The sequence below is a fragment of the Ambystoma mexicanum genome, chromosome 14 (genome assembly GCF_040938575.1).
Source record: "Ambystoma mexicanum isolate Mex_15411 chromosome 14, UKY_AmexF1_1, whole genome shotgun sequence".
Taxonomy (NCBI): domain Eukaryota; kingdom Metazoa; phylum Chordata; class Amphibia; order Caudata; family Ambystomatidae; genus Ambystoma; species Ambystoma mexicanum.
The window spans coordinates 13,250,285-13,265,564 of NC_090940.1; the positions used below are offsets into that span (position 1 = coordinate 13,250,285).

Consider the following 15,280-nt stretch of genomic DNA (forward strand, 5'->3'; position numbering starts at 1 on the left):
AGGTGAATCGTTTTTGGCCCGCTGTCCTCTGCCTTTTCCGAATGCGGAATAAAAGTGAAAGGACCTACCCCTCCAAGAGGTTCCAGAGGGGCGATACAGAGTTTGACGGATTGCAGCTCCAAGAGATTTCGCTGCTGCCTTGGATGTTAGTAACTTCTCTAGGCTGCCATCAGCCTTCTTACCAAACAAAGAAGTGCCGTCAAAGGGCATATTCAAAAGTCTGGCCTGTACATCTGGAGCAAAACCAGACTTTGCAACCACGCAAATCTGTGGATTGTAGTACTTGCCGCCATGGCCCTGCTGATACTGTCAGCAGAATCAATGCCAGTTTAAGGGACTCACACATTGCGTCTTTACCATCTTTAATGATGTTCAGAAATGCTTCCCTTTCCTCTCCTTCCGGGAGACAGTCAGCCGCAGATGAAGCACACTCCCAAAGTGTATGACTGAATCTTGCGAGCGTGCAAGTAGCATTAAAGGATTTAAGCGCCATGCTACATGCCGAGAAGACCTTTTTTGACATAGCGTCAAACCTTTCATCATCCCTGTCTTGTGGAATAGTAGGGTATTCAGATCTACTCTTCGATGAAGTTGCTGCTTGTACAACCAAACTCTCCGGAGTTGGATGTTTGCTCAAATATTTAGGGTCAGAAGCAGATACCCTATATTTGGCAGATAGTTTTTTGTTAACTGCCCGGATAACCTCAGGAGTTTCCCAGTTGACAGATATTTTTCTCTGCAATGCAGCATGAAAGGGAACTACAGGATCTTCCTTTGGGCCTTTAAGTAAAATGTCCATAAGATCATCCTGTTGAAAAGAAGGTGAAGGTGTAGACCACCACATGAACTCTATTATTCCGGCCATTAAGACCCTATAAGGGGTCTCAGCATGTTCTCCTGGGTCTGGTTTAGCGAATTCTACTTCTGGAGAAGTATCTAAACCACTTCCCTCATGCAAAGAGTCTTGAAGGTCCTTCAATTTGTTCTCTTCAGAGATAAATTCCTCTGGTATAGGTGTAGTGGTCCTCTGTAACCCAGAGGGTCTTTCATGGTCATAATCATCCCCTTCCTCATATATAGAGGACAAAGCTCTGAAATAATCTGACCTTGGGTATGGCTTAAAACCCATTTCTAGACAGAAGGGGGCCAAGCTTGTAATCACCGGTTGAGAAAACGTCAAAGTTGTCGACGCGGATGTCAAAGGCTTCGATGAAACCGAAAAAGGCATCGAAAAAGTATGAAGAGGCCTCGAAGAACTCGAGAGGATCGGAATCCTATTTGGAGTCATTGAGGTTATCGATGACATCCTCGAGGTCATGGTCAGAGCCCTCGGTACGTCTACTGACTGAGATGTAGTAACCGCAGTAGGTCTGTCCTTTATCGGTGTTGACAGCGTCGTCGAAGACGGCGTCGATTCGACCGATTTGTGTGTCGACTGGCCCTTCGATAAAGGCGTTGATGACGCAGATTTATGAGTCGAAGGAACCTTTGACGACGGTGTCGATGATGCGGTCATACTGCCTTTGCTCGAGGGTTCATGACGCTCTTGGGCAGTTTCTTTCGTCGGTTGCAACGACTCACAGTGTTTCCATTTTTCAGGTCTTTCACCCAGGGTATCACCTTTAGCCGTCGCCGAGGGGGTTGAGGCCGCTTTCTCGAAGACGCTAAGCATTTTTTTATGGAATTCCTCCCACTTAGCTGGAGAGCTGTGTTTTGTGGGGCAGGTGACCCTTTCCGGGGGAGTGGAAGAAGACGAAGAAGAGGGATATCTACGAAGCCTCTTTTTTGAGTGTTTAGACCTCTAAGACTGATGGGAACCGCTTCGAAACCTTGAACGGGAATGTTTCCTGTGACGGCGATGAGACGAATGTCTCGACTCTGCCGAGGAAACCTTCGAAGAAGTTGAAGTTTTAAGAGTCTTACCTCTTTCTAGCTTCCCCTTACGCTCCTTCAAGGCTTTCGCCGTCATGGACATACAGTCCTCGCATTCCGAACAGTGATGCTCCAATCCCAGGCACCACAAGCAGATCCTGTGAGTATCTGTCAACGACATTTTCTTCCCACAATCTCAACACTTTTTGAAGCTGGACCGTGGGGTCGATGGTTCAGAAAAGGAAGCCATCGAATGAAGAAGATATCTTCGAGGAATAATAAGAAATACTTGAAGAAAGAACTGAGCAACACGATTCCGAGGCCCACGAAGCGCGGAAAAATGGAACTGAGCAACGGACGCTGCGCGAGTCTATTTATACGCACAAAGACGTTGGCGCCGATACGGAGGCTCTCGAGGGACACCAACTCAAGGGACGTCGACGTGCAGCGCCCTCTACTGAAAAATAAATTCCAAGGCCAGCAAGCTGGAAGTGATCTATCTATCAAGATAAGGAATACGTTGGAGGACACAATCCCTTCGAAATTGAGTTATAAGAAGACATTGATTGGAAAGGCAAAAGCTGTTATAAATAAATCACCATGGGCTCTGCAAATACTATAGTATTGTTTAAAAAGTAGGTTTGGTCCAAGAACAATGACAACTGCGATCTGAGCAAAAGGTGAGATGTAGAAAACTACTAAGCGTTAAATGAGCTGAGAGGGACTTTGTCTCAGAATAATTAGAGACACCAAGCGCACCTTGCTCGACAACACAAAGTGTGTCATGAACAAGTGTATAGCTGAGCGTACGCGATGGAACAAACTTACAGAAAGTTTGAGGGGAAAAATCAACTGCATTGAGATGGCCCCCTCCCTAGAATCCAGGACATATTTTTGGGAATTCTTTTATTGTTTAAAGTTCAGAGCTAGCCCAAGAGCAGCATAGAGCTGTACAGAGTGTGAGTAGCCGGCGTTTGGGTGGCCATCTTTTAACAGTAACGCAGTACTGTGAGGTCTGGTCATCAGTGTTTGCGTCCATTGGACTAAGTCCATGGCCAGGTGTTTTTGAGAGAGCCATGTTTACTACGGCCCTGCTACCCCCATTAGAAAATGTGTTTAATACTTTCCTGTGTAGGGCTTATGTAAAGGGTCTGTACCCTGATGCACAAAAGGGAGGCTCTGGCTACCCAAATATTAGGGAGCATCATTGACCGCTCTGACTTCACAGTCTACATTCTTGACTATTGGATGGCGGTGGAATCAGGCCTGGTTGGGTTGAGATTGAAAAGGCAGCGGTCTGACCAACTAAAACTTAAAATGTTCCTAAAGCATCTTTTGCTCCCCGTGGTCTGAAGCGCACTGCTGAAGGGAAGGGGGAGAGCCGTTTTCTATGGTTGATGCCTCACTTTCGAACAATTCGGCCCTAAAGCTCAGAAATGAGCAATTACTTTGGCCCTCCTGGATTAAGGATCTGGTCAGATGGCTCCATGCTATCATTCCAAATACTGACACATTAGTTCAGAGATAGTTACGCCGATATCAGGAACCAGGTGATCTCTTGGAATCTGATTACAGTATTAAATGTATGGTAGAGTGCTGCCCTAACTTTATACAGGATCCCTTTCAGCCTCCACTTTAGACAAGTTCATGTGCAAAACGGATAACGTAGAGTTTGGCCATGGACAGCAGTCCAGCTGATTGGACTTTGGAACTAGGTTCAGAATTTGATGTGGACTGCTGGCCGACCATGTGTTCCAACATGAAAGGTATGAAAATCGACCTGGGCTTAAGGATAACGCAGCGGAAAATGATACATGGCCATCACAGAATTCTGCAAAGGATGGGGATTTGCAAGCGCTTCCAGCACCTGTTGGGCTGCCAGGTTGCACTTCCAGTGGCTGTTCGTCTGCCAGGTTGCAATACATACACTTCTGCATGCTGTCAGAGTGTGGGCATTGGTTTGGGAGCACATGGAATTCATTGCTGGCAATGCACTGTCACGCCAGCTTTGCTCAGCTGTTTCCACCTCCCCAACTTGAACCTGGGACGTGGGAAAGGAAGGTGCAATTATTGTGCACTGGCTGGCCCCAGCCAAAACGGAGAAGTCTGGAAAATGAACCGAAACCCCTGGCGTGAGGGTTGGACTGAGAGTTTGTGTGTGAGAAGAAGATCTCTGTGGACTTCAATGGGGACATCTGAGCCACTTCGCACAGCTTCTGTACACACCTGCATGGCTCATTCCTATTAGCCCATTATCCTTACTCCATTTCCCCACGGGAGGGTCGGGAGGTGTGGGGTGTTTTGTTTTCTTCCATCTCTGATATCCCCGCCATCATGTATTGAGTCCTGTTTCCTCATTAGTGGATCTCTAATCATGTATTTGGGCTATAACCCGATTGCCCAGATCAACAATTGCTCAATGGCCAAGTCTTCTAATGGTCTCACGCCCTGATTGACCATATCTTGGATATACTTCCATAACCCCTGTATAGCTCATACGACCCCGTAGATAACTGTATCTCTTCCTGGTCATCTGCTTCATCGATGATCTTAACGAGGCGAACACAGTATATTATATTCAACTCTGGAATTGTGCTTATGGATTTCATTGTTCGTGTTGCAATCTCAATGAAATTGTTCTACAAAAATAAAATAAACCTCAAAACGTACAGAAAGAGAATATTAAGGGCATGCAATGAACTTTGATAGGATGTGTTAGGTCAAAGGAATATAGATCAGTGGAGGACCAATGGCATTACATGAAAGACAGAATGTTTGAAAAGGTTTCCATATTACTGGAGGGTATGTAACAGTACATAGAATTGCAGGCAGGTCAAGTGGTGTGGGATCTCCCCACACCCTGCCCCCTCGTGCACTGCTAGACTTGTGTAGATACCTTGCATGTGCATCATTGGGGTTCTGCTTCAGCAGAGCAGTGAAGTCCAGGATGGCAGCGTTCCAGTTGGACGTATCAAAGTGGTGCATTCCATGCTTCATCATGGCGTCTGTCCTCTCAGGGTTGTAGCTGAAACTCTACATAAAAAAGAAAAGAGCTTTTTGTCAATTCATAATTCAGAGGGACAGCAAGAGCTCGCAGGGAGGTGGAAAGAACATCAACTCATAGGAAGATCTCATGATCTCCCAGAAACAGGAAGCACTTTCTATCTCACGAGGAGGTGTTTGTGATAACATCAGAATAGAGGGAGAGAGGAAGATCTTATATGAGCAGGCAGAACTCCTGATCTCAGAGGGTTGGGGGTCTTTATCCCACATGTGAGGCATAGGAACACAAGGGACAGAGGAGCTCATGATCTCCAGGGAGAACTCATGAACTCACAGGAAAAGGAAAAGCTCTGATATCAAGTGGGCTTGGGCCTGCATCAGAATTGGGTAGCTCCGGAGCTCATTGTGTGCCCTCTTGGGGAAAGGGAGGATCATGACGCCAGATTCATAGGTTGAGCTAGTGATGTTAGAGACCAGAAGTTGAATCACAGGCCTGCAGGGGAACTCATGATCTCAGAAGGACACGCAGAAGGCACAGAACGTAGGGCTGTGTAGCTACCTTATCTGCACATCTGCTGAGCATGTGCCACTTGCCTTTAAAGGCATCTAGCGGTAGACACCACCCAGCAGTTAGTGCCTGAATAAAAAAGTAGCTTGTAACTGACCTTCCAAATCACTGACCCTGGCACAGACCAGACACACCAGCGAATGCAGTGAAAAAGAGGAATTCATCCTAAAGTGAGCTGCTGATAACCTTGGCCGTCCGCTGCAACCGCCCTGGGGCCCCAGAGGGATCTCTATCAGAGGGAGGGGGAGACTTTGACTCTGCACAAGCTTCTTGGGAGGGCCCTGTTGCACAGATTGATGGATGGAAAGGGGTCCACGGAGGAGGAAGCAAGGGATACCAACCTGTGCATAGTCATCCATGGCCAGAATCAGCTCGCTCCGGTGTTCATACATCTCCGCACGGCTGTAGTAGATGTCGCCGTTCTGCGGCTGGCACTTTAGGGCTTGGGAGTAGTTGATGATGGCCAATGTGCTGTCTCCTTGGATCTTGCAGATTTCCGCCTTCGACAGGTAGGCATCTGGGAAGCAGAAAAGGAAATAATGACATCTGCTGGGGTAACCAAAGGTCACACCAAACTATTGGGAAAAGTGAGTTTATGCAAATGCTATATCATCATGAACACTTGACCAATCCGATTATTCTGCCACCTGCCACACACACACCACTCGCCAATAAACACTGCGACAGGGGATCAAATTTCCTGTGAAATTGGAGAGTCAAATCCTTCGTGCCTTCCCCCTAATCACAGAAAGTGTAGCTGGGGGTATTCTCTCCCTATTTCTAAAAAAAGAAAGAGAGAGAGGAGTGAGAAAGAAAAAGAGACGTGAGGGAGACTTACAGAGAGAGCTATAGAGAGTCTGAGAGAAAGAACAGGAGAGAGGGAAATAAAAAGAGAGAGAGGATAGAGAGAAGATGGCACAGCCACCTTACGGAGGGTGCAGCAACCTCTCACCTTCTGCTGACATCGGCTACTTAGGGTAGCACTGCTACAGATGCTGCACAGACCCCACACAAGGAGAGTCAAGTTCTGCTCCTTAAAGGACAGATGTTGCTGAGGCTACGCAGCACCAGGGCAGAGAGAGCAAAGCAAAGTACTGCTCTTGTATGAGCAGGGCCGTGCGTTCTGCATGAGCTGGGAAAGTTACAAAAGGGATGGAAGTGTAGCAGAAGAATTAGGGCTCATGTGGACGAATAGCGCAAAACAAGTTCCCAGAAGCACTTCGAGCAAAGCAAGCACCACTTAGATACAAAAATTATATCAATCACACAAAATATATGAAAGTGTCAATAACAACAATGCATTCTTTGAGCATAATCTTTCTTCTTAAAAGGTCAATTACAATTAGAAACATTCATTGGTAATTCATAAAGCAGGGCAAACCTTCCCACTATAATGCATATCTAAGAGGTTGACTCATCATACTTCTGTCGTGGCCCTTCGGTACTAATTGGGAGGTAATGTGCCCTGCATCCAACTCGCTAGTTATATTTAACTTACGTTGAGCACACAGTGGCAGCACACAGGAAGGATGTATTCAGCATCCGTCGCAACAGAAGAGCTGCAACCATGTTTCCACCGGAGATGAATGGGAAGACGGGCCAATTCTCTCACAGAGATAACTGCTCGTCAGGAGATGGGGGGTAGCTGAGGTGATAGCCCCTGGAATGCAGGGCCTGGAGGAGGGGTGACAGCAAGTGCCCCTCTGACAGTGACACCTGCTGAGCAGTGCTGTGATGATCCAGGGGAGTCTGGAGTGGCCACAGTGAAAACTATCCAGCAGTAATTGCCACAGGTTGAATACACACACAAGCTAGCTCTGCACGGGTTGGTTCGACTTTTTACAACCATCCCCAAAGAGCTCCCATGACTTCCAACCTGATTGTGGGGAATCTCCCTCGCGAGGTCGCAGGAGCATGATCTCGCGAGATTTGGAGCGGGAGGCGCACTGCTCACGAAAGAGCGCGAACGACGGCAGAATCTGGCGGGCTGTGCCAGTGGCAGACCGCAACAGCGCTCCTCCTGATCCGGTGCCTCAGGCCTCCACACTTGAAGGCCTGCTAGTCAGAGCGTAATGCCAAGGCTGAGGGCAGCCTCCTGGGTGCTCTGACTGTGCAGGTGTGGACAGAACCTCACACCCACAGCTTGCAGTGGAGCCACTGCCTGAACTATGATAGGGCAGGTGTAAGTACTGTTACTCCCCGTCCAGGACAATATATGATCCCCAGTTAAACAAGTTGATGGAGGTGCCTAAATAAACACCTCGCCCAGTACAACCGGTGTCCTGTCGTCCTTCAGGCCACTACATAATTGGCGACGAGGATCCATAACCCCCCGGACAGAACATGCAAGGCGCTACGCCACCCCCAGCCTTTCTTCCCTCTCCAGGGACCCCAGTCATTCAGTGGCAGCAATGGGAGCTGCTGTTTTCCACATACTTGGAGGAACTAGGTGGCACAGGATACGCACCGGCCAGGAAGAAGGCCATGCTTCTCAATTGCGATGGGGGTCGAAGGGCAGTGCATTTTTGCTTGGCTTAAAGCCATACCCGTGGCAGGTGAAGACGATGACGCCTACAAGGAAGCGATTCGCCACATTGTAAAGAGGTTCATGAATAAGGAGAATGTGGTGCTTCACAGACTCAAATTCTACACCAGAAAGCAGGAGAGCAACGAGCCTGTGGATGACTACATCACCAGGATGAGGGAGCTTGCAACCCTGTGTGGGTTCGGTGACATCGAAAAGGTCATCTGCGACATGCTGGTAGTCCACACCAATTCGAGGAAGGTCCAGGACAAATTAATTCAGGAAAAGGCGATCGACCTGGACAAAGCCATACAGATCACAAGGGCCGAAGAGGAGACCTCCAGAAGGCGCAAAGAGGTTGGAGGACCATCACCCGTTCCTGAAATGGCCGTGCTCCAGTGGAGAAGGCACAGGGGAAGACAGCCCTGCGACACTGCCAGAGAAAAAAGGACCCAAACAAAGGGAAGCACCCAAATGCTACAGATGTGCCAGCACAAAGCACATGGCGAGTGATCCCGACTGTCGCGACAGGGACAACGAATGCTCCAAATGCCGATGTTTCATCCACGTGGCTGCAGCACATGGCAGGAAAAAACGTCACCTGCATCGATGGCAACAGAGAGTCAAGCGATGACGACCAGAGCGACAGACCCATGGTGATCATGGTGAACGCACCCCAGGCAAGGAGAGAAAAGCCCCACTGCATAGTGAGAGTAGATGGCATGGAGACAAGAGCCATGGCTGACTCAGGATCAGATCTCACCATCCTCCCCATCCAAACGCACAAAGAAATGATGAGGCGTGACCAGGTCGAAATCAGGACCACCAGACAGAAGCCAACCGTTTTTGGCAGTTCCACTGTAGACTTACTTGGTTACATTAAGGCAAGTTTCGAGTTTAAAGACAGGTCTACCACTACGAAAGTGTACTTTCCGAAAACACCTGTGAAGATCAAGAACTATGTCCACAAAATCTGCCTCAAACCAAACGCAGTGCCCGTGAAGCACAAAGTCAGATCCGTACCAGCGACAGCAAGGGCAGCACTCGAAGCTCAACTACAGAAGATGGTCAAAGAGGGTACCATCAAGACCGTGGAGTCTTCTGAATGGCTGAGCCCAGTAGTACTCATTAAAAGAAATCATCGAAAGAACTGAGAGTCTGCATAGACCTACGCAGCTTGAACCTAGAAGTGGTCACCAACAGCTTCCCACTTCCCAGCATCAACTAAATGGTGCTCATGATGAAAGAAGTAACCATCTTTCTTTTCAAGGCTTGACATGCGCGATGAGCACCACCAAATAAACCTGCACAAATCCTCATACCCACTCACAGCGTTCATTACCCCGTTCGGCACGTACAAGTACACACGCATGCCGTTCAGCCTTTCCTCTGCGGCCTCAGTGTTCCAGAGGATGATGAGTTCCATGTTGCACGGCATTTCAAACGTTTCGTACTTCCAGGATGACATCATGGTGTACGCCAAGGACACAAGTACCCAAAACACGGCTCTGAACGCAGTCCTGCGCAAGCTACAGGAAGCAGGCGTCACCTGCGCCATGAGAAATGCGTGTTCGGCGTGGGAGAAGTTGAGTATCTAGGATATCGTATCTCGAAGGACGGGGTGAGCCCCAAGAAAAACCTGCTCAAAGCAATAACCGGTGCCCCAGCCCCCATATCTAAGGATGAACTCCAGTGATTTTTGGGCCTTGCGGGATACTATGCGAAGTTTGTCCCCAGGTTCTCGAAAACCACATCCCCCCTGAGGGAGCTTCTGAAAAAAGGGAAAGCCTTCACCAAGATCAAAAAGAGGATCCTGCACGTACCCTGTCTCAAGCCCTTCAATCCCGAATGGGAGACATGCATCACGACAGACGCCAGCTCATACAGCCTAGCCACCCTCACCCAAAAAAGGGGTGACAAAGGGAACATAGCCTTTGCGTCCAAAGCCCTATCAACACCGGAGAAAAACTACTCCACTGTTGAAAAAGAAATGTTGGCAGGCGCCTGGGCCGTAGAATACTTCTGATCGTATGTATGGGGTACCAAATTCCGGTTAGTCACTGATCACAAACCCCTCATACAAATGCTAAGCCCTGGCGGCACCACTGCAACCCCGAGACTGGCTAGAATTGCTGTGAAACTCCAAGAATATACCTATGAAATCGTGCACATTGCCGGCTGGAAGAACGCCCAAGCGGACTGTATGTCCAGGTTGCTCGATCAGAACACCCCAAGGACTACGTTCCTCAAAGATGAATGCATAGTGACCTCCATAGGTGACCTAAGGAACAGCAAATTCATGGAGCTAAGCGAGCGACATTGGCATGAAGAATACGAACAAGACGACGCCCTACGCTGTGTGGCAGAGTGGTTTTGCAAAGGATGGCCAAACGATAGAGCAGTCCCAGAAGGCCTACGTCCTTACTGAAAAGTGGGAGATGATATCAGAACAATGAACGGTCTCATACCGAGAGGTGACCGAGTGATCCCCCCATGAGGCATCCACAAAGTAATTCTCTGCAGAACACATTCGGGCCACTTAGGAAGCAACATGACAAGGCGCAGAGTACACGATGTGTATTGGTGGCTGGTATGGACAAGCGCCTGGCAGTGAGACAAGCGCCCATGTCTCGGGAGGATGGCTCAGGGACAACGTGCTCACCTTGGAAGCAAGACAACATGGAGCAACACAGGTTCGGTCCACGCTTAGAAACCTCAGGTTTAAAGCACGTTATAAATAACATATCATATCATATCATGATGCCCACGGAAATCCTGCATGGTGTGTGGCACAAAATAGGGTTGGATTTCATCGGCCCACTGAATGGCATGTCCACGGACCACAAATACGTAATAGTCATGGTGGACTACTTTTCCAAGTGGGTTGAGATCGAATTTGCAGCAGACATCACCACAAGCACAGTCATAGACGTGCTCACCGCAATTTTTCAGTGAGAGGGGCTCCCCAAGGAAATCGTGTCCGATAACGGAGTGCGGTTGGTGTCCAGAGAAAACGAAACGTTTCTGAGGAAACATAACGTCCGCTAGCTGAGAGCAAGCGTGAACCAGGGATAAGTGGAAAGGGCGAACCGCTTCATAAAGGGCGCATTGCAACTCGCATGCGCATCAGGTGTAGACCCCTACAAGACAGTGAAAGAAGCTGTAGCAGCCCACTGCATCACGCCAAACGCTGTGATCCGAGTGTCCCCATTTCAACTGTTGAGGGGGAGAAGGGCGGAGTCCATGCTGGTGCCACCGTGGTTACATCAAATCAGAGAAGATGAAAACATAGACATGCAAGACATTGGGCCTCATTACAAATCAGGCGGTCCGGAAATAACGGCGGCGGTAAACCCGCCGCCACCGTTGTTTCCTGGACCGCCTGATCCCGACGCCTGCAGACGGGAGGTGATGTTCCCACCAGGTTTGACCTGGCGGGTTTAACACCGCCCGCCTGCAGGCGGACGAGGAAACACCAGCAGCATTACGGTTGTAATGCCCCGGTAATTCCGGGAATCACGGAGGTGGAATGGTTATACGAGTCCGGCAGTAACCAGGCAGTTTTACCGCCTCGGTTACCGCCGGACTCGTAATGAGGCCCATTGTGTTTCATATGTGAAAGAACAAGGAAGCCATGAAAACCCAAGGCGACAAACGCAGGGAAGCCCACCGCAAAGAGGTCAGCATAGGCGATCTCGTGAAAATATGCCTACCTCACAAGGACACTGAAACCGGCTCCAAATACAGCAGACCAATAGAAGTAACAAACAAAGGAACCACCCACGTCCACACCAGCGTTGGCAAACGATGGAACCTGGAAAGAGTGACGGTGTACCGCAGAAGAGCGTCCACCAACCAGCCATCTGCAGAAGCAGGAGATGACCAAGAGCAGCAGGGCTCGCCCAGCGACCCCCAAGCCCCAGACACAGACACATTTGTGGAAAGGGACTCAAGAGAACAGACACGCAGGAGCCAGTCGCCCCATCCCAGGGAACCACTCTGGGCACCAACACCTGGAGATTGCAACCTACCCGAAAAGCCCTGCGGCACCGTTCAAGCACCAAGCCCCCCCTCCAACCAAGCCAGACCACAGCGTGAGAGAAGGAAGCCCACCAAGTTCTCAGACTTTGTCATGGACGAGCAACCGTCCTTTTCCCACCAGAGGAGAAGAAGAGAACGCTTGTGTTTGTACTGTGGAGATAGCAGTCGTTATGTGGGAAAATGTCCTTGAACGCCCAGAAGAGTTCCTCCCTTTGTAGCTAGGCGTCAACTGGTGGCAAATACATTACAAGCTGCAGTACCTCATATTACCTTGAATGTACCTTTGTTTGGAATGGCAAGTTGCAATGTGGCGGGCTTGCTATGATTGATTCAGGGATGACAAGGAATTTTATGGCAGGACTTTGGCAGTTTCTTTAGGGGTTCCAAATTGTGCCAAGGAAATGCCAGAACAAGTGAGAGCAGTGGACGGAACGCAGTTGTCTTCAGGCCCAATCACTCATGAGACCCAATCCATTGTAGTGGTAATAGCAGGAGTACACAGGGAAAATGTGGTGTTTTAATTGATTGATGCTCCTCAGTTATAACTCATTTTAGGAATGCCCTGGCTGACCTTACATAATCCTCAAAAGACTGGGAGGGACAACTGTAGGATTCCATTCAGTGTTCTGTGCAAGGGAATGTCTGAAGGAAAAGGAACTAGGTATTTCTGAGGGAATAAAATCTAAAAATTGGGACTTTTTTAGCAGGTGGTGTTCAGGACAAACATTCAATAGAGACTGTGATGGGAGAATTACCAGAGTGTTACTTTGAATTTCAGGATGTGTTCGATGAGCAGGAGGAAAGTGAGCTGCCTCTGCATCATCCGTTCGATTGTAAGATTGAGCTTGAGGCTGGTGAGCCGATATGCTGTTCCAGAATGTATGCGCTGACCGAAAAAAGGGAAATTAACATCTAAAGAAATATCTAGATGAGAACTTGGCCAAAGGTTTTATTAGGCATTCACGGTCACCAGCAGCTTCTCCACTATTTTTCCTACCAAAGAAAGACAAGACCATAAACACTTGCATTGACTACAGAGTGCTAAACAAGATTACTATTGGAATGGCTATCCTCTGGCATTAATTTCAGTCATATTGGACAGGATGCAAGGAGCAAGTATCTTCACTAAGCTAGATCTCAGACGAGCATATCACATGGTAAGAATTTGTGAAGGAGATGAGTGGAAGACGACATTAAGAACAAGGTTCGAACTATTCAGATATTCATTTATGCCGTTTGGTCTCTGCAATGCACTGGTAGCCTTTCTGTCATAAACGCAAGCACAGACCTGGTCTTCTTGCAGGAATATTCTGAAGCAGGAGCTGACAGTCCGAAAGGCCATCGAGATTGAATTACATAGAAGTCTGGAGGAACCTCTGGGATGACAGCTAGGGAAAAACCCCTGAAGGGGAGAAAAAACCATTGACCAGTGGATTTATACAGCAGCAGATGATACCGGCGGGTTGAACCACAGTGAGAGAGGACTTGGCAGGAGCTCTTCTTGAACTGATGCAGGGGAGCCCAGGAAGAGGAACAGTACTACAGGAAAGGAAGAGTCTGACTGAAGTGGGATCAGGACCGGTCTCCCGAGAGAAAAGGGGGAAAACTGGAGGACTGACAAAGCCAGAAGGAAGGAAGAAACTAGGAGTTCAGGAGAGCAGGACTCTGGAAAATCACGGGAAGGAAACAAGAATGAATAGTGAAAATAGCATCAATGCATACAGAAAAAGAAGTGACACATCCGCTTACCATTCCGGGCCTCCATATGAGTCAAGACTGCTTTCGGCTCCGTTGTCTCAGTTGGTGTTCGCAGAACGCCATCTTGTGGAAAGTTTAGATCGTGCACCGTACTGACCAGAGGAGCTGCACGCCGCCATCTTGGGAGGAGTAACACATAGCACGAACAGCGTTTCTTCTAACGATGCCACAAGGACCCGGCTGCAAGGAGGCGTTTCCTGACAGTATGCCCCCCTCATGGCGCCTAGGGCCTGGGTTTCCACGGATGCATTCTAGGAAATTTCTGCAAGAGTCTAGGTGCGTGAACATCAGAAACAGATTCCCAAGACTGATCTGCAGGCCTGTAGCCTTTCCAATCAACAAGATATTGGAGTCTTCCCGAAAGTAACAGGAATCGCATATCGATGGTACTTCATATCATACTCAGGGCCTTGTTCAGTATCCACTGGCAGAGGGAGGGTTGAGAGCGGTTCTCCGAAAATGGTCTTGTATATGAGCTTTGAGTTGTGAAGCATGAAAGACAGGATGAATTTGGTTTCAAGAGGCAGGTAGTTTTAAGTAATATGCCATCAGTCCAATAACACAGGAGATCTCAAATTGACCAAAATATTGTGGAGCCAGCTTGTTGGGTGTTAAACACTTGGGAAGAAACCTGGAGGAAAGCCAAACCTTGTCTCCCACATTATAAGAAGGTTCAGGTGCCCATTTCTTGTTGGCGTAGTTCTTGATTCTGGCTCTTGAGTGTTCTAATGCCTATAGGGCGGTAACATGGCCTGTCTTGATGTCAGCAATGAGTGAATCTATAGCAGCTATCTTTTGGACTCCTAACTGAACGGTGGGTACAGCAACTGGATGAAAGTCATAGGAACAGTAAAATGCACTGACCTCTATGGAGGTATGTAAAGTTTTATTGTAAGCAAACTCTGCAAATGGTAACAGTTTGCTCCAATTATCCTGTGTCGCTGAAACAAAACAATGCAGATATTGCTCTAAAGACAGGTTGACTCTCTCAGTCGGCCCGTTGGTCTGGGAATGGTATCCAGAGGACAGAGCTTTTTTGATGCCCAATAGCTTGCATAAATGGGTCAAAAAAAATGCAGCAGTATACTGTGAGTGTCAGGACTCTGAAGTAGTGGGATCCTGCAGGAGTGAAGCTGGCCCACCTAGCCCCCTAAGCCTGCCTGCTCAACAATCCTGCTTTTTAAAACTATTGGCCAGGCAAACCCAAGGGGAAAGGGGAATGGAGAAAATAACAAAAGACAAGAACTCCCACTGCAGGTACTTCAGATCGTCTTCTCCGACAGTTTTTGACTCAGATGGGATGTTCCTAAAAGGAAATACAACTTTAAATAAATCAATCTTCTAATCACTACTGACTACTCTCTAAATTATATTTTCTCCATTTACATTTACCTGTTGCCTAATCTTGAATTGCCAATAGGCTGCTTCAGGAAAATGTAAGATGACTGTAGATACTCTTCTATTTGTCTTTCTGCTCTCAGGATCACTTTTAATAAAATATACCCAAAAAAATA

General features: G+C 48.1%; 1 protein-coding gene across 1 annotated transcript in view; it reads right to left on the minus strand.

Moving 5' to 3' along the window:
• TTC6 (tetratricopeptide repeat domain 6) overlaps nt 1-15,280 on the minus strand; it is a 1,171,050-nt gene that overhangs the window by 756,522 nt on the left and 399,248 nt on the right. Inside the window, exons 11-12 of the mRNA XM_069638410.1 lie at nt 5,785-5,960; nt 4,769-4,905 (exon numbers count right to left, since the gene is read on the minus strand). Of these exons, the coding sequence (XP_069494511.1) occupies nt 4,769-4,905; nt 5,785-5,960 (313 nt within the window). The remainder of the gene's footprint in view (nt 1-4,768; nt 4,906-5,784; nt 5,961-15,280) is intronic.